This window comes from Talpa occidentalis, unplaced genomic scaffold (genome assembly GCF_014898055.3).
Source record: "Talpa occidentalis isolate TD23 unplaced genomic scaffold, MPIMG_talOcc4v2.1 talOcc4.8, whole genome shotgun sequence".
Taxonomy (NCBI): Eukaryota; Metazoa; Chordata; class Mammalia; order Eulipotyphla; family Talpidae; genus Talpa; species Talpa occidentalis.
In genome coordinates, this window is record NW_023605194.1 from 36552342 (window position 1) to 36571906 (window position 19565).

Genomic DNA, 19565 nt, shown 5'->3' on the forward strand with positions numbered 1-19565 from the left:
CTATAAGACAGGCCTTGCAAACGCAAGAGATAGTCAAGTTGGGTCCTAGTGAGTGGTGGAGCCCCATGAGCCCCTAATCTGCCACTCAGACGTTCCTGTTTTCCTCCCCTCCCCTCTGCACCCACTTGGGGTTGCTGCACCCACTTAGGGTGCTTTTCCTAACTTGCCCCTGCAAAGCCGGATCCCACTGGGTGAGCACAGGTCTCCAGCACGCTGGATCCCTAAGTGCCCTCAGTCTCAGCCAGCCCTCTGCACGGTGCTCTCTGCTCCTTGTCTTTGTGTCCCTCTCATTTTCAAACCTAGACTGTGACCTCTTAATTAGAGTACCCCAGTGCCACCCCCACTTTCCTCATCTGCCCTTCTCAGATCTCTGTGGGAGAACACGCTCAGGATCCCCTCGAGAACAGGACTGCTCTTGTCCCTGCAGAGGCTGGATTTGTGGGCTTCTTCCTAGACTCCCTCAATGGCTTTCTGGGTATCTCTCTGAAATCCAGTTAAAATTAATTTCAGCCCCCTCCCCCACTCATCACTTCCCATCCCCACCCTACTTGCGCCCCCACCCCCCATCACCAGCAGATGGAAAATCGGGACTTTTATCTGGATCAGGTGCTTTTGGAGAACATTGCTAAGTGTTTACTTGTGATTTTTGTGATCACCCCACTTCCTCTCAAAAGCACAGAACTCAGGCTGAGCACCTGTAACTAAGGACACTTGAGAGACTGCCCTGAGACCCATTGGGCACCGCAGAGCCCAACACACAGAAGGATGGTAGGATCTCCTTCAGGTCTCAAATGGAGATGACATTGCTGTGCCACCAGCTGTCAGTCTGTGTTGTGACTCTGTTCTTGGGCTTCCTGAAAGTCCAGCTGATAGAAGCAACCCCGGGATTCTTGTGGAGGTGACTTTGCTGGGCTCACTGACCAGGCTCAGGGCATCCCCTTTGGTGGGTGCCCTCAGGTCCTTCATGTGCTTGGTCTGAAGCTGCCATCTGACCGCAGGTCCTGGCCTGGCCCCAGCTACTTCCATTTGAATTCATCAGTGTGCAGGAAGGCTGGCAACGAGGTCAAAGGACTATTTCCTCAGACCAAAGTTTCTGGAAACATCTTGAAAACACTTTATGCAGTTCTCCAAACAGACTTATAAGTAGGAATGAAAACCAATGTTACTTCAATAAGAAAAAATTTTTAAAAGTAGTTATTCATCATTAAAAAAACACTTTCACTCAACTCTTTCATTTATTCATTCCATTAATTCTATTAATAAATATGAAAAGTACCAATTTGTTCAGGCAGGGTCCTTATGAATCCCTCCATGGTTCAAAGTTGTTTCAGCCAATCTGGAAAGACTATACTGTCCAGTAAATGGAAGTCAAATATGTTAACATTTTCAAAGTATCCAGTAGGGATGGGCTGGTATGCTGTAGTAAGAACCCCAAAGTCAAAGTGGATCCAGGTGATCTCCAAGGGCAGTTGTCTTCCATGCACTTGTTCAGTTTCCCCCAAACTGGATTGCATATCAAATTCATATTTACCCATATCTCATATTCACCACAGAAGCAAAAAGCAGGCATCTCAGATGTAACTCAGTGGCCCCCATCTGCTTGTACTCAAAAGTGACACATCACAGGACAATGCCAGCTTCATAAGGCCTCTCATCGAAACAGTGGCGAAAAACAGCAAAATCCACCACAAGATACCTGCTATTAGCCCTGTGGAGGCCTAATAGTCATAGACAACTAGACTGAATGGTAATAAGGTGTATTTTGGTCTCTGAGCAGCTTGGTGGTTCTGCTAAGAGGATTTTAACATCCATCCCCTCATCCTGAACCTGCTAGCTGAGCACCTCTATCGGCCTCGGCTAGAACACAGTTCTCTGGCTTATAGTTAGTATTAGGTACGGATCTGTGGCTTCTATGAGGGTGTGACCATACCCAGGTCCTGAATAGATTTTTGACATATGAATGAATATTTTATCCCCCCTGACAGACACCTGGTTTCTTTGCTTTAGTAATTAAATATAGGTAACTGGGAAAGTCAGCAGACCGTTAAATTTGATATAACGACAGCCAGAAGGCAAGAGTGGTTGAAAATGCCCTGAACTTATGCAACTTAGTGGTCAGTGTTTTAGAACAAGGGGATCTAGAATGCTGACAGGTGTTAGAGGGCTCCCTACTGGCTCGTCATGGGGATGTGGGCTGGTTTGGCAACAGGAGGGTTGAGAACCAGGAGGAGGCATGAGGAAATACTATTAAACTGAACAGGGGGGTTTGCCTGGTGGCACAAGGGGTTAAGCACCATACTATGAAGCAATCCACAGCCTCTGCAGCACGAGTTCGATCCCTGGCCAGCCAGGGAGCAATCCACATGGCTCAGTAGACTTCTGTCTTGCCTGCTGCTCCCATCAGCAGTGTATTTCATCAGTCTGCCTGTTCTGTTCCCCACTCTGTCTCTGGTGAATCCTCTCTCTCTCTCTCTCTCTCTCTCTCTCTCTCTCTCTCTCTCTCTCTCTCTTCTCTCTCTCTCTCTCTCTCTCTCTCACACACACACACACACACACACACACCCCCTCATCTCTGGCCTGTACCCCAGCTCTTGAATGCATAAATAAATAACAAATCTTAAAAAAAAAAAAACTGAACAGGGATTTCCCTATGAAACTGCTGTGGTTGCCCCCCACCCACCCACCCCCGCTTCCAGACATGTAGGATCCCAGGCTGCTCCCCATGTTGTCACCCGGCAATTAAGGACTATGACATCTCCTGAGAATGTAAGCGTCACTCCTGGTCTCACTTGGCATGTAGGCTACTAACTGGCTGTATATGGTTGGTGGGCTGATACCAATTAAGATCTGTGTTGACCTTTGCCGGTGAATATTACAGTACAGGAGAGGCCTGTGTGTTCAAGACGGGTTAGGACGCGAATTTTCTGAGATACTCATACTGATTCTCTTCTTTCATTAGGCTGAGTGTACAGAGCCCACCCTCCTTACTTGTTCTCATGCTGGAGAGCGAACCAGCCCCATGGTCCATATGCAGGTGGGTCTGATATTTCCCCCTCGGGTGTGGATGCCAGCATTCCTGGCCTTCAACCCCACGGGCAGTTTTCTTTTCTTCCAATTGAGCCACAGAGTTGGGCCCCTCTTCTTTCCCTCTTGTCAAGAAACAGGCTCTGCTTAAGCATTGGGAAGGGTAGTGATCACTTTTAGAGGGTCTGTCAGACCACCTGGACCCCACCTGGGTCCCAGCATCACTCTGTGTGGTCCCACCCTTGGGTTTAGCTAATTGGGCCACAGCTGAGCATCTGAGACAGGTTGGTCGATTCCCACAGGAGTTCTGAGTTTCTGATCTCTGTGTGGCAATCTCTATGACCCATCGACCTATAGTCCCCTAAACCTGGGCAGCTGAGGAAGCAGGAAGGAAAGAGGGAAGAGGCACAGGGATTTGCAAGGGGAACAGCCTTCATGCTGCCTCCTCCCCTCTGACCTCATCTTCTTGAGTCAGTTCGGAACTCTCCCATTATTAGGGGAAAAAATGTTTCTCTTTGGCTTAAATTAGATCTGGTTGTTTTCTCTTACTTGTCACGGAAAAGGCCTTTCTAAGACCCCTCGACAAGTGTGTCCAAGAGTGGCCTTTGCCCTGGAGAGCTCTTTGCTCATTGTTGTGTAATTAATACTTCCAAAGCTGCCAGGAATTGGGGACTTTTTTTAGTATTGCAGGGTGTGACAGCACGAATGTTGAGAATGGGGATTTGGGGTCTGTTGAAGAGCCAGAAAGAGCAGGAGTCAAAACCCTGGGAACCAAGGGCAGAGTGCCTGGTGTCCTGTGGGGGGAAGGGTGTTGTTGCCCCCTTCTGTGAGCCTGTGTCACTCAAGCCATAGTAAAAAATCTACTAAACCTACAGAGGACTTTGGCTTAAAAATTTACAGGTTGAATGTATAAGCTTTGAGGTCAGATGACCTTTGTCATGACCCAGTTTAAGCACTGATACTACCTGTGGTCTCACCCAGGTCCCCTCCCCTCCTGTGGTTTCCATGTCTATAAAATGAGGAGGGTTTGACTAGATGATCTCTGAGGTGGAGTGGAAAAGAATATTCCTGCCAGACAAGGAGGGCTGGGGTATGTCTAAGTGTGGCTGGAGACCCTGAAATTTCAGGTGGAGTTGGAATTGTGTGCCTGGTGCTCCTTCCCATGAGCCAAGGCAGTCACAGGACAGACCCAGCAGGCAGTGTCGGGATGAGGAGTCCACTGTGTGGGAGGTCACTGGAGGCAGACGCTATGCCAGATCCCTGGTTTGTGTTGATGGCTCCCGGCCCAGGGAGCAGGGGGCAGTGTGCATTCACTGGTGGTCTGGGGTGCAGGGAGATGTTCATGCAGGAGCCATCTGCCTGGAGTAGGAATTTGGAGCCACAGGACAGTATGAACTCACCCCTGCGGTGAGTGTAAGGAGAGAGGAGAACCCAGAGTTAAGGTTCAGGCACCAGTCGTCAGGTGGGGTTGAGGTTCCACTATTAAGTAGCAAAAAGAGGAGGAGGGTCTAGCAAAGAGAGAGAAGGAGCAGGCAGAGGGATAAGAGATGGAGTCCTGGATGGCGAGATGAGGACCAGCAAAGAAGGGAATTTGAGGAGGAGCGGGGAGAGGAAGGAGGAGGAGGAAGGCAGAGGAGAACTCACTGGGTCCTCAATTTTCCCCTCTGCGTCAGGGGGAGCAGGCTGGCCCCTTCTCTGGCAGGGCTTCCAGAACGTGAAGCCAGTTTTGTTTGTGCTGTGAGACTGCGTCTGTGGGAGCGATCCCTGACCAGTCATATACCTCTGTGGGGAAGCCCGGCCTCAGAGCACAAGTGTCAGCTTTTATTGGGGTGTTGGCAGGACACGGGTCTGGGCCCCAATGCCCCCTCCTGCCCCCTGGACTCAGAACTCGCAGACCACGAGGCGCTGCTCTTGGCAGGACTTGTCATTCCACTTGCCATTGGTCAAGATCTCCACACAGTTCTCCGCCTTGCCATTGTTGTTGGGCTCCCCTGGGACCCAGTTGGAGTAGACCAGGGGCTCCCCCTTGGGGTAGGTGAACTTGCCCTCCGTCTGGATGTCAGTCATGCTCAGGAAAGCAGCCTTATTCTCAGCGGTGAGCAGCTGCTGCAAGGCCTCGTTCTCAGCAGCTGAGCGAGGGGTAGCCATCTGTCCCCCCGCCTGTGTGCACACCTGCTGTGCCTCCTCAAAATTTTTTTCAAAACCTGCTGTCTTGAAGATCTTCTTGCCCACACTTCGGCCATTGGGGAAGAGCCCCACTAGGAGAAGAGAAGAGTGAGGTGGGGTGGGGGGTGTGGCAGCCCCTGCCAGAGCTCAGGGGTGCTGAGACCATAGTTCTACCTGTACCTGGGGGAACAGGGCCCCATTTGGGATGAAAGGCAGACACTTAGTTCAGAGCAGCCCCAGCTCCATCCTGCACGCTGTGAGGCGGCACTGTGGTCTTTGGGGGCAGATGGGAACTGGAACTCAGAGAGGCTAAGTAAGAGGCCCAGAGTCACACAGCCATCACAGGTAGAGTTGAGAACTAAACCTGGCTGATCTGACACTAAGCTTAGACATGTCCACTCTGTTTCACCCTATGTTCTATGGTGGAAACAGTTCTTTCAGTTACTATGAAGAGCCAGAAGGACTTGGGAAAGGGAAATGTAGTCTGCAGGGCTTCTGAGTGAGGTCACTGATGGAGAGAGGCCTGTTTGAGAATCAGGGTGCAGCCCACCCTGGCAATAATGGCAATGACTGACAGATGGGCCAGGGAAAGGTCACTTCCCTTTCCGCGGTTTCTCACTGGGTGTGTGTGCATCTTTCTGCGTGTGCACATGTGTGCTCATAGATGCAGGCATATGGGGTGAATGATGGCTCTGAAGTTCTCACAGATGTGGCGGGGGCCTAAGTGTGCATAATCCTTTGGTGCATCAGGGCACATGTGAGTGAGTGACTGTGCCAACATGCCTGTGGGTGGAGGAAGACATGCCAAATGCTTGGCTCTTCTCCTTGGTACTTAGGTACGTGGTAGACTTGCATGCTTAGGAGCCAACTCTATGTCTCACCAAAAAAGCAGAGCCTTTTGGCTCTGCTCCTTCAGAAAATGCTTTTTTAATGAATACAATTTGCTGAGCACACAATGCTAAGGTCAGGGAGAGCAGAAGAAGGGAAAAGCGGTTGAAGATTGAGGGAAAGATTCCAAAAGGCTCAGGGCCTCACGCATGTGCTCCCAAAGGCCTCTGCCTCCTCAGGGTTCCAGGGTTAGGGAAGAATCTCTGCTTTAACTCTTTGAGGGGTACAGGGAGAGCCCAGCACTGGCCAGATTCCAGCAGCAGCCTGCCCCCTGCCAGGCCCGTGGGCAAGTCTGGTATGAGAGACCTGATGACCATACACCTAGGTCAGGCCCCACTGACCTTGGGCAGTAAGGTCACACAGCAGGGCAGCAGCCCAGCCCAGCTCTCAAGACGGTGTTGGAGTCTCTGTTGCCTTGGGCTGTGTAGTAACATCTCTGAGCACTCACACACCTGGCCCCAGAGTGGTGAGCAATGTATCCTCGGTTGGAGGGTCCCCTTGTCTATCATGGGATCAGCACAGGGTAAGCAGGGGGAAGGTCTCTTGACCTGCTCAGGGCATTCATCAGTCTCATGTTTCAGGTGGTGGTGTTGCTGCAGGGTAGGGAGTACTGGAGCCAGGTGCCCTCAACCATGGCCATGCTTCCACCAGTCCGAAACTATAGCCATGGCTGCATTTCCTGTTTGCATCTGCTTCCAGATCCTGGAGCACATGGCTGCATGCTCGGTCCCAGTCTTTCCTTAGCCCTGTGCCTGCCTCAGTCCCAGGTCGAGCCCCAAATATGTTCCCAGCCCATTCCAATCCAGGGCCCAGACCCAGTCTGGGGTCTCACTTCAGGTGCCTGCCACAGGTTGAGGCCCAGGATCTCACCTTTCTCAATCTGAGAGGAGACCTCCTGGAGTTGTTTTACCTGTCGCTGTAAGCCTTCCACCTGCTGCCTCAGAGCAGTGATGTCTGCAGGCAAGAAAGGATGAGTGAAGACTTGTCCATACAACCTGGGGTCAGCTGAAGGGGAGGGTGCCCTGCTGCGGGCACATATGAGAGGGGGAGGGGAGGAACTGGAAGTGACTCCCAGGAAGCCCACATCTGCTGACACAGCCAGCCCCTCAGCCCTCTAGATTTGCTGTGGTTCTGCCATGAACTAGTTGTTCCCTGAGCAGGTCCCTGCACCTTGTGACTCTCAACCAGGTGACATTTTAACTTCAAATTCTGGGATCCTTTATATGGAAGGAGGAGGCTTGAACACATGTTCCTCAAGTACTCCCCAGCCACTGGGTTACTGAAGGTCAAAGTTGTCCTGTGAATGGAGAAGGGAACTATGCTTTCCCTGGTGAGCAGATGACGAAGTCGCTCAGGACCAACCTCCTCCCAGCCCAGCAGCCTTTCCTGCTTCCATGTGCATTCGAAGGGGCTGGCATCTGGGAGAGGGGGGTGTCCTCCCCACTTGTGCCCTAGTGGGAGCTCTCATGGCTATGGATGCTACCTTACCTGGAAGTCCATTCTCTCCTTTTGCTCCTTTGTCACCAGGGGCACCTCGGTCCCCCTTCAGTCCTGGGGGGCCCCTGGCACCTGCCGACCCCTGTGGACCCATAACTCCAGGTGGTCCTGGGAACAGGAGAGTTGGGTGCGCTCTATACACATTCTCCAACATTTTCACCCTCCCAGTGTAAGAACTGTCCTGTTATTCAGCTCATTCCCTCCCCATATATAGACTGGAACCCAGTCGTGCACTGACTATCCCTGTCATCCAACAGCCAACCTCCCCTGGGGATAATCCATTTACCACTGCTCACCCCACTCTCCCGAATGTACCCAGTTCTCAGAGCCCACCAATGCACCCTCCTTGGTAGGACTCTCCCCATCCCCAGCAATGCCACTCTGACTCGTTGGGTGGCAGTGGTGGAGGGGGCTGGCAGTACCCAAGAGATGTAGAGCTCTGCCCTAGCTTCTTCCCTTACTCACCTGCTGCCCCAGCATTTCCAGGGGTTCCACGCTCACCAGGGGCACCTCTGTCTCCTTTAAGACCCGTGGGGCCTCTTGCCCCTGCAGATCCTTGCATGCCCGGGGCACCCACTTCTCCTGAGGAAGGAACAAATTGGATGAACATGCTGACGACATATTCATTGTTTCCTATGAATTCATTGTTTCCTATTGTTTCCTCAGGGTGGGGGGAAATTTTCACCCAGAGCTCCAGGGGGAGAGAGAACCAGGGAGACCTTACTCCTTACTACCTGGCGTTCCTCTGTGAAGGGTAACAGGAAATCCTGTCAATGTGGGGGTGTGGGCAGAAGGGCCCATAGTCAGAGCCGATGGTTTGGGCTTCTCCAGCATTCAGTGCAAGTCCTGGGATGCGTCAGGGACAGCACTGCCATTTCTTTCTCATGCCTCCCAGAAGGACACACATACTCACCTTTGGGCCCAGCTTCTCCTTTTAGGCCTGGTTTGCCTTGTGCTCCTGCATTCCCCTGCCTCCCTGAAGGGCCCTCTCTTCCAGCTGGACCAGGTATACCTGGAGGTCCTGGAGGTCCTGGGGAAAGGGAGCAGCCATCAGTGACACTAAAGCTTCTTAGAGCGGGAGTGCAGGATACGATGTGAAAGGTAAGAGAGTGAGAGGCATCTTCATCCTAAAGATAACACCCAACAGTAACTCCAGTTTTCCTTAAAGTAACCCAGTGCCACCTTCAGGATGACCTGCTTCCTCCTTCTTGGGATGGGATCTGTCCGTGCCTGCTGGCATAGCCCAGTGGCAACAGCACCACTTGTAGACATCTGCATTCCACGCCCAGCGGCTCACCACGTGGTCCAGAGTCTCCCTTTGGTCCAGGTTCTCCAGCAGAGCCATTGTCTCCTTTGGCTCCAACTGGGCCAGCTGCTCCCGGCATCCCCGCTTGCCCTATAGGTCCTGGCAAACCTGTAGCAGCAGAAGAAATGGGCATAAAACTGGCTCTGGACCCAGCAGGAGCCAGCACCCTGAAGCCAGCACCTGTCATTCCTCCCTTCAGGTTTGCAAAGGATGTAGAAATTCCACCTCCACACGCCTCAGTCCAGTGGTGATCCAGCAAATAGGGGCCCACATTCCCATCTACAGGTGAGAAAACAGCTTGCCAGAGTTAAAGGTGGTGCCAGAGTCAAACAAGCCCAGCCTGTTTGACTCCCCATACGGGAACCTTCCCTGGCCACTGTGCTCAAGGCAGGTGATGTCTGCATTTACCTTGATCATGGACTCCCGTCTCTCCCGTTCTCAGAACCAAAGTTTATAACAGAAATGACACCTGCCACGAATCATCAGGGAAATACAAATCCAAACCACAGGAGTTATCACCTCACACCTGTCAGACTGGCTGTTACCAAAAAGACAAGAGGTAGCGAGTGTTTGTGAGGATTGGAGCAAAGGAAGCCACTGTGCACAGCTGGTGGGAATGTAAGTTGGCGCAGTCGCTATGGGAAATAATATAGAGGTTCCTTGAAACATTAAAAATGGAACTACCATATGCTCCAGCAATTCCAATATCTGAAGAAACAAAAACACTAACTTAAAAAAACATATGCACCATCTAGCTGCAGCCTTGCTTCCGGCAGCTGAGACACGTGAGGCAGCCAAGAGGCTGGGGGTCTGTGGGTGGATGAATGGAAAATGTGAGGGGCACAGACCGTTGAAATATCATTCAGCCATTAGAAAAGAAGGAAATCTGTTACAATGTGATTGACCTTTAGGACACTCTGCTGGGTAAAGTAAGTCAGACACAGAAAAATACAGTATAGTGTCACTTCTATGTGGAATCTAAACAAACAAAACCAGCAAACTCATAGATGCAAAGAACAGATGGGCTGGCAGAGGTGGCATTGGGGAACAGGCAAAATGCATGAAGGGGGTCAAAAGGTACAAACCACCAGTTACAACCTCCAGTATGTCTTGGGAAGGGAACATACAGTGTGGTGCTACGGTTAATATATACACAATGGAATACTATTCAGCAATCAAAATAGATAAACACATGCCATTCACAGCAACATGGAAGGAGCTAAAAGAAATTATGCTCAGTGAAATAAGTCAGAAGGAAAAAGAAAAATATGGGATGGTTTCACTTATAGGAGGGATATAGGGGAAACAAATAAGACATCAGGGGAAAAAGTAATAATAATACAAAACACAACACAACACAACAAAACAAACATAAACAGACAATTATAAACCAGAAACATAGTGCAGGGGAGGAGGAGGCAGAGGGGTCAGAGGGAGGGAGGAGCACAGGGGACTGTCATGATGGTGCACAGGTGCATTGGGGAAGGAAACTCTATGGGGACTACACCCGAGATGGGGGGGAAGCAAACATTGCTTAAAAATGAACAATGATGATACCGGATGGTCTCACTCATAGCAGGAATCTAGAAAACTTAAATAAGGGACCAGGAAAATGAATATAAGAAAGTAAAGTGAAAATCAAAATCAACAAAAAACTATGAACCAGAGACACTTTTTGGGGGGTGGGGGGCGGGAGGGGAAGGATTGGGGTCAGAATGGGGCGTTTGCAATTGTATGGGGGAATATAAAAATAAAATTAAATATTAAAAAAAAAAAAAAAAGAATTCAGAAATGAAATACAAAAAAAAAAAAAATGAACAATGATGTAAACAATATATAAATAAAAAATGATAGCATATTTGAAAGTTGCAAAGAAAGTAGATCTTAAAATTTCACATCTCGAGGCTGCCGCCCCGTCCGCCTGTGACTATGCAGGCATTTCTTCTCACAAACCTTTTCCCTTTGCAAAGCAGCAGCGGAAGCTCTCTGCCTGCCTGTGTCGGTGCTGTGTCTCTTTTCCTTTCTCCTTTTCCTAATAAACCTGTCCTTTTAAAATGTAAGAAAAAAAAGTTCTCATCTCAAGAAAAAAATTGCCACTAGGTGTGGTGATGAGTGTTCACTAGACTTACACTGATCATTTTGCAATATAACCAAATATAGAATCATGTTGTTGCCTGAAACTAATACAATGTTATATTTCAAGTGCATTCAATAAAAAAGAAAAGGCAGCTAAAATGCTCATGAAGCTATAGAAAATGGATCAAATTATTGTCTAATAAGTGATAAAAGTAGTGCTATAACCACTTTGTTCAAAATGATCTTGTTTCAAAAATATGTGCATGCAAGTGCGGGGTATAATATATAATTATATGTAATATAATGGAAAAACCACAGGGTGGGCATAAACCAGTGCTAACAGTTGTTCTTTCCAAGTGATACAATTAAGGTAATTTTAATTTTCATCTTTATGTTTTTCTTTAGTGGCCACCTATTGTTTTTTTGTAATTGAAAAATGATGAAACATTTTCAAAGAGACAAGTTATCTCAAGAAAAACAGTCCAAGCCTGAAATTATGCAGGGTTTACCCAAAAAAACTAAAGGGAGCAAATGGCTATCCATAGTTATGACTTTACACACTCAATTCTTTTAGTTAATCTGTTTTTTATTGGGTTAAAATTTATATCACACAAAATTAAAACTTTTAAAAGTATACAATTCAATGACATTTAGCACATGCACAATGTTGGGCAATTCCCACTTCTATTAGCTCAAAGATATTTCATCACCCCAAAAGAAAACCTCAGGTCTACTAAGCAGTCACTCCCTAACCACCCCCCCCCAACCCCTACCCACCAGCCCCTGGCTACCATTGTTCAGCCTTTTGTCTGTTACCCATTCTGGACATTTCATAGAAACAGAATCATATAAGAACTTTGGTATTTGGCTCTTTAAACTTGGAGCAGAGTTTCTGAGGTTCACCCACATGTAGCATATCTCAGTACTACTTCATTTCCACTGTCTGACTGAATGATATACCATTGTATGTATAGAATACATTTTCTTTATCCATTCATCTGTTAGTGGATGCTTGGGTGGTTTCCACTGTTAATAAAGCTACTAATAAACATTCACGTGCAAATAGATAAGAAATGACATCTAACAATCAGTGGTACTAACTTACTAATTCACTGGTTTATTTGTTCATTATTTTATGTGTCCACTAGGAAACCACCTGTGGAGCATGACTTCATGTTTAGCACTAGGTGAGAAGCAAAAATTAACAGTGTTCCTGGCCTTCAACGAATTGGTAAAAAGATTTTGAAATATGAGGCAGAGGTAGTAGGTGAGAAGTCCCTCCCCCATCACCACACCTATAATCCCAGCACACACACATACACACGCCTCTCTTCCTGAGGAAGGAGAAAGGACTTCATGGCTGAGGAGGATTTGGAAGGACTTGTAGAGGGGAGGGCACAATTCAGATTTAGAAACCCAGCTCCTAGGACAGAAGAGCCAGGCCTGCCTGAGGCAGGAATGTACTTGTGGAGGGGGTGGGGGTGGGGGGCTGTACTTTTAATGGTGGCTGAGAGGCTCTGTGCTGATGGGCATTGTGTCCTGCTTTTACTATAATTCTGAGTAGGATTGAAATGGAATAGAGGGTTGCAGGATGAACCCCACATCTCACACAAACTGCGCTGGGGACAGAGATGCCTTCTGGGGTCCACACTGGCTAGGATGACAGCAGGCAGACAGGTTAAGAAAAAAAAGTTGCTCCCTAGAAGGGAGCACTAGAGGTTGCCCATGCTTGGTGCATGGAGGCCATGGGAGGACTAAGGTGGAAGAGGAACACTCTTCAACAGCAAGCCCTGTGGCTGCCCATGAAGTAATTTTGCATCCTAATAGCCCCCAAAGGCCTAGCACTTAGGGTGAAGTTTTATGGACAAGCAATTTGGCCAATCTTAACTCTACTGAAATCCTTTGTATCTCACATTCATTCACTCTTTCATACGTTCATTCATTTTAACAAATAACCATACTGATGAATAATGATTCATTACACTGAGTTTCTACTATGCACAAGGCACTGTCCTAAATGCTAACACTAGTAGTGAAACACACAAAACATCAATCCTTTTTTCAAGGAACATAAAACTCTTCTACATAGAAATATAACAAAAATTTAAATACACAACATGTGGCTTATTAGATCAGAATAACTGCCACAGAGGAATAGTAAAGCATAAAGAATGTTAGCAGAAGGGTCTTGTCTGTAGGGGGCCAGAGAAGGACTTCCTGAGAATGGGGTCTGGGAGGAAGCTGGAGAAGGAGTTAAGGAGTGAGTCATAAGAGTGTCTGTGGCATGAAAGTGACAGAGCCTTGAGGAGGTAGGGGGCTGGTGTGGTTAGGGACCCCAGAGGAGCCAGAGTGTGGGAGGAGTAGAAAGAGGTGACATCAGAGAAGTAGGCAAAGCTGGAGCAAGACCTTGCTAGCTACTGTGAGGTGAGAGATTTTATTCCTAGGAGACTCGCATCCCTGAAGGAAGTCTCTCACTAGATCCCTCAGGGTAGGAACCTTTGAAAGTACTCAGGAATAAGGGAATTGTATCTAGAAAGGCAGCCTCCAAGTCAGGGTCCAGGTCTTACTGGCCCTCCATGCTATGCCTGGGGCATCACCACAGCTCACCCCCACATCTGCCAATGGTCTGTCTCTCAGGCCCATCCTGTCTTCACTGCAGGTTCCTGGGACTGTCTGTATCAGATTTTGTAGGTGAGGTTTCACAAGTGGCCCCACCCAGACCTACTTGAGTCAGGAATCTGAGCGTGCTCCAAGCACTCCAGGAAATTCTTAGGCCCATAATGATAGAGTGACTAAAGTTACTAGAATTGAGGAGCCAGAGGAGCCAGCTGGGCTGTGTGCTGCTTTCTCCAAGTGCCAACCCAGGGCCAGGCACGTGCATAGGGTAAGGGAGCTGCGCCAGAAAGGGAGGTCTCAGCTGTGCTTCAGGACACAGGCTCAGAGGGCAACCATAGAAAGGGGCCCCAGGGATGCAATCCAGAGTCTCTGGGAACTGGAGAGAGCTGGGATTCTCCAAGTGAGTGGGCATCTTGAAGACCACCCTTCTTCCAAGTTCACTTCCAACTTGGAAGCCCCAAAGCCCCAACCCATTCATGCTGGGAGTCATTTTCTGTCTGTAAAGGACAAACAGATACTTGTTTGTACTGGGAATCTTACTGATTCTTTCCAGCTGAAGTGCTATTTGTTTCCTTCCTCCCTAACCAAAGGGCAGCCCCAGAAAGGTGAAGACACAGCTGACCCCTGCACAGGCCTCGCCCACTGACTGGGGTCCCTTCATCCTTGCTGCTTCATTGAGGTCTCCTTCTTGCCAAAAAGACCCAGAGCCTCCCCTGTGGGCCAGTATTTCTTAGGTAATTCCCTGAATGGTCAGCATCTTTGGAACCCTCAGGGTGACACACCTGACTGGTGCAGCAGGAACATTATCCTGAAAACAACCAAAAATAAAACCTTGGCTCAAGCATTTACCACTGTGTGGCAGATATTGTTCCCATTTACAGGTGAGCAAACTGAGACCCAGGACACTAGTGGCTTTTCAGGGGCAGGGCCTTTCTACATCCAGTCTCTTATCTGCCAAATGACACTAATATGTCCCTGGTAAGGTTTCAGGTAGGGGCCTCCCTGGTGGGGCAGGGGTTAAAGACACAGTGCTATCAAGCTACTGCCAGCCACTACAGCACAAGTTCGATCCCCAGCCAGAGAGCTAATCCACATGGAGCAACAGACCTCTCCTGTCTCGCCCACTGCTCCCCTCAGCAGTGTATTTTAGTAGAGCTGCCTGTTCTGCTCCCCACTCTGTCTCTGGTGAATCCTCTCACCCCACCCCACACTTCTGGCCTACACCCCAGTTTTTGTATGCATAAATAAATAAATCTTTAAAAAAAAAGATTTCAGGTAGGATTAAATGAATACTCCAGTGAATTGCTAAGCACAGGGATGGATGGACAAAGATACATGAACTCTCTTTCCTTCTCTCCATAAGGAATTTAGGGCAAATCTCTTTGATCGTATCTGAGTATAGCACCACAGAGCCTTGTCCTTTCTCACCCTGCATACTGTCGAGTTTCATTAAATGTTAAAAGTTGTTGACGCCCAGCACAAGCACCATCTAATAAGGATTTACGACAGCCAAGTGCTGGAACAGGGGCCTAGAGGGCCCCCAAATACCAGTCATTGACTCGCTATTTGCCCATTCTTGGGGTGGGAGGAGTGGGAAGACCCTTGGGAGGAATCAAGCAGCTGAGTGGTGGAGGGAGGCACCCAGGGCTTGGGCAGCCAGTCATGTGTCAACTGGCAAAGCAGTGCTACGGAGGACTGGATGTTTGGGGAAAAATGCCCCCTGGGGAAGAAGCGACTCTCTGAGGTTTCCATGACAGAATATCCAGAGTTGCCGGTTGGCCGTGATGCTAATGCCCCCCCCCCTTCCCACAGGACAGGCCCACAGCCCCAGTCTACCTGGATCCCCCTTCTCGCCCCGGGGGCCCTCTCTCCCGTCCCGTCCATCGCGACCCGGCAGGCCAGTCTCCGAGGAGCTACACATGACCAGAGTGCAGGCGTTGGTCACGGATCTCGGGGAATAGTTCTTCACTTCTGCTCCCAGCGCCCCCGGGGACTGTGTGAGCACGATCAGCACGGAGAGAGGGAGGAGAAGCATGGCCTAGGCAGATGAACAGAAAGGACACACTCTTGGTTCTAGTCTTGGCCCAGCTCTCAGAGGTCAGGAGAAGCACTTCCCCCACCTCTCTCCCCTCCTGGGGACTGAGAGCAGCAGGGCTCTGGAAGCAATGTAGGAACAGGGTGAGCATGCAGCCTGGCTAGGGAGGACATGATTTCCCCAGCTGGAACTCGGGCATGGTTGACAGCAGCATCTACCTAGTCTCAGAAGCCCTGTGATGTCCCTCCTGCGCCTTCCATCAGGCACTGCCATCGGCAGGGTGGCTAGGAAGGAGAATTGCTCACTAGAGCCATCTGTCAAATCTGGAATTCCTTGAGTACCTTTGGGCAGGCCTTTCCACTCCCTGAATCCCCACTCCCTGTCAGTAGCATTAAGGTCGGTGACCTAACTGCCACAAGCCGCATCCACGTCCTCTCACTTGCTGCCTGGGACAGCTTAGCACTGCAGGTCTCAAGTGCTGGTCTCAGAAGGAAGCAGAGTCCTGAGTGCCTAGTGGCATCTGTTCAGAGCACAGGATCGCTGGTGGTGACTTGTTTGCCAGATTTCCTCTTCCTAGACTAGACACTGTCTGAGTGAGGAAATTCCCAGATGAAAGCTCTCAGAGATACTCATTAACACCTGGAGGAGCCTGGGCCACCGAAGCATTCTGACCAGATCACCCAGAAATCTGGGAAGAGGGGACATGTGAGATGCACCCAGTCAATGGAAGGCTATTTGGGGGGTAAGAAAGAGCATGTGTCCAATAGGGCATTCAGTCACCACCTGAGACTTAGCAACTTAGCAGGTTGGGTGCCGGGCTGAGGCAACACCCATATTGGCCTTCGCCCCACTCTCTGAGAGAAGCTGTAAAGTTATGAGCATGGGATGAGCTTGCAGGAGTTGCAGAGGATGAAAATAAAGCCAGTGCAGGGGATGTGTGCAAAGGAAAAGGGGGTCACCCGGCAGGCAGAGGTGGTGGCAGGGGAGGGGCTTTCTGGCCAGAGAGGTGCCTTTTTCTTCAGTATGGGATTCTGAGTTGTGGACAACACCTATTTTGCACTAGCCTCTGGCAATCCACTGCCTCCCTAGGCATCCTGGCAGTCTCTAGAACATGTTGGGGGGGGGGGTTGGGGAGCGGTGTTTCACAGGCTAGCAGCAGCTTTGCTGCGCCTGTCGTGGCAGAGGCTTGCATGTGAAGACAGAAGGACCCAGGTTGGAGCAAGGACATCAACCCCCCAGTCCGCAGCTGACTCAGCTCTGGTTCCTGCACCAAAATCTGCCGTAGAATATAAAACAATACGTAGTCTGCCCTACAGCGTCAAGTAGCACAGAAACAACCACTTCCTGTTTTAGCAGGAAGGGACCTGGGAGAGAACTAGCTTACAGGGTCCAGACCTGCGACAAATAGGAGGCATCTTAGCTGGGGCTGCAGATGGCCTGGATAGAGCCGCAGCCTCCACAACTCACACAGTGTTCAGCTTATGCCAATTTTTAAGATTTTATTGAGAACAAAAAAAGGGTCCCTTGGGAAATTGGTTAGAAAATCAGAGAGACCCAGTCCAGTCATGTATTTTTAAAGTAAAGGCTTAGATATAAGCATATTTATCCCTGTCCCACAGTCCCAAGATGGGCTTAGAATCAGGCCTGGGAATGCCTGGTCTGTTTCTTTTCTTTCTGAAGAAATCAGGGATGGAAAAGAGCTGAGAAAGAAGTTGGAATTGGATTTTTTCACTGAGGCTTCCAAACAATGTTGCCCAGGGTCTAGGGTCATCTCGCACTTACCCACCCTCCCCCAGCCCAGAGTGCAAATCTCCTACCAAGCAAAGGGAGCAAAGAGAGGGGAAGAAGACAGTTCCCTATCACTCAACCTAGCCCCCCACTTCCCACACCCACACCTACACAGACCCTGCCTTTCTCAATACTGTCAGGATAAACCACCCACGTGGGTATGGGGTTATCTGGGCATTGGCAAAACAATGAGAGGCAACGAGAGAGACACTCACAGTTTCTTCCTGTAGGACTCCAGTATCTCCAGGCAAAATAGCCTTTCCTTGGCGGGCACTGGCTATTTATACCTGCCCTGTAATCTGAGCTGCCTAGCTCCGGTTTTTGGAGAACTTTCTTCAAGAAGTGGGGCAATTTTCTTCCTTATTGACTCAGTCACTCTCACCCCCACCTGGGTTTGGAAACCTGCCACTGGTATTCATCACACTGCTCCTCAGTGCAGACCGGTGATTTAAATGGCATCGTCGTTGTCTGTATTTTACAGATGTCCAGGAGCCCGAGATCCAGAGAAGACCAACCAGTGGTATAATGACCAACAACTGCTGCAAAAGCAATCTGCCTCTGCAATTTCCAAAAGCCAGGATCCACGCTGTCCACTTCTCCTCCTCTTTCATCTCAACATTACTGCCCAGAGACTGGGAAAGAGCCGGGAACTCCTTAGCATAGCTGGGCAAGGTGGGGCAGGTAGATGGGCTCCAGAGGTTGGTGTAGGTCCCCTTCTGTGGAAGCAGAGGGTGGAGGAGCTGCCACTTGGCAGGGGTCACTCTTCTGCTTCTTACATCACATCTTAGAGGGGCCCCCTGCCCTGCCACACACTCTTACCTTTTGTGGGATGGCCTTCCCTGAACTTCCTTGCCCACATGTCCCCACCTTCTTTGCTGCTCTAGAGCCCTCTGAGATGCTAATACACTGCTGCAGCCATTCCCAAGGAAACTCCAGCTCCAGCAATGTGAGGCCCACCTCACCATGACTGCTGTTGTCTGCTTCTTCCAGATGTCTGTGACTTTATCTTTTCCTTTAGTTCTTTGTCTATGTCCACACACCAGAAGCCCCATGTCTCCAGGCCTTTCCTTCAGCCACCCCATGGGTAGTGCTGACTAACTCCTGGTATTTGAAACACCTTGGGAGCATCTCCTGGAGTACTCTAGAATCTATGATGCCAGATTCCCTCAGCAGCTAGAGAAAGGTCTTCTGTTTTCCATATTGCAGTCCTTATAACGGGGAAAGGAGAGTCTCATTAACAAATGGTTCTGGGAAAACTGGAAGGCCACATGTGAAACAAAGATGTTGAATCACTCAATAACTCCATACATGAAAATAAATCCAAAATGGATTAAAGACTTAGATATAAAACATCTAACGATTAAATATAAAGAAGACAACATTGATGGTACATTTTATTGCATCAATAACAAAGATGTTTTTGGAAACTGAGTCAGCCCTATAGCTAAGGAAATAAAAGCAAAAATGGGGGCCTCCCTGGTGGCACAAGGGGTTAAGACAAAACCTATGAAGCTATCCACAGTCACTGCAGCATGAGTACGATCCCCAGCCAGGGAGCTATCCACATGTGCAGCAGATCTCTCCTGTCTCACCCGCTGCTCCCCTCAGCAATGTATTTCAGTCCATCTGCCTGTTCTGTTTCCCACTCTGTCTCTGGTGAGTCCTCTCACCGCCCCCCAACACCTCTTCCCTGTACCCTAGTTCTTGTATGCATAAATAAATAAATCTTTTTAAAAAAGCAAAAATGAACAATTGAGATTACCTCAAAAAAAGATTTTACACAGTGAGAGAAAATATAAGTGGATCAAAAAGACATCTTATTGAATGGCAGAAAAAATTTACACATTATACAACCGACAAGGGGCTAATATACAAGATCTACCTGGAATTATTTCTACTTCCTGTGGAGAGGTATGGTTAGAAGAAAGGAGCAATCCAATAATGCTATGTTACATTGGAATTTGCATATGAAGTGGCTAATTGTGGGCCAGTAGCAGCATAGTGGGTCTGTGTTTTCTAATGGACCACGGATATCTACAGACGAGGGGTCACAGTCAACCACCTATTCCAACTGGGCAGCCAATGAATTTTGAATGGTGAGATTATATCGACATTTTAAATTTGCAAGAGGATTCGAAATTGTTGGAGAAAACTTAAATAATATTCATA

The 19565-nt window shown here is 49.0% G+C and overlaps 1 protein-coding gene and 1 long non-coding RNA gene across 2 annotated transcripts; one reads left to right on the plus strand and one right to left on the minus strand.

Annotated features, from left to right (window-relative positions):
* The first annotated feature begins 2966 nt into the window (after positions 1 to 2966).
* On the plus strand, positions 2967 to 9125 carry LOC129145015 (uncharacterized). Its single transcript, XR_008549985.1, has 3 exons — positions 2967 to 3034; positions 8573 to 8676; positions 9081 to 9125. It is a non-coding gene; the product is annotated as an uncharacterized LOC129145015 (long non-coding RNA).
* On the minus strand, positions 4906 to 17635 carry SFTPD (surfactant protein D). The gene is made up of 8 exons (XM_037496989.2): positions 17612 to 17635; positions 15410 to 15611; positions 8873 to 8989; positions 8489 to 8605; positions 8041 to 8157; positions 7567 to 7683; positions 6949 to 7032; positions 4906 to 5282 (listed from the first exon to the last, which is right to left on the minus strand). The coding sequence occupies exons 2-8, from the start codon at positions 15606 to 15608 to the stop codon at positions 4906 to 4908; spliced, it is 1128 nt and encodes a 375-aa protein (XP_037352886.1). The 5' UTR covers positions 15609 to 15611; positions 17612 to 17635.
* Positions 17636 to 19565: the final 1930 nt, after the last annotated feature.

Coding starts and splice junctions, on each gene's coding strand:
- SFTPD (XM_037496989.2), bottom strand. CDS start 15,608: ATGCTTCTCCTCCCTCTCTCCGTGCTGATCGTGCTCACACAGTCCCCG. Junction 8,990..15,409: donor GGGCGAGAAGGGGGATCCAG/GTAGACTGGGGC, acceptor CTGCTGCTACAG/GTTTGCCAGGACCTATAGGG. Junction 5,283..6,948: donor CTCCTCTCAGATTGAGAAAG/GTGAGATCCTGG, acceptor CTCTTCTCCTAG/TGGGGCTCTTCCCCAATGGC.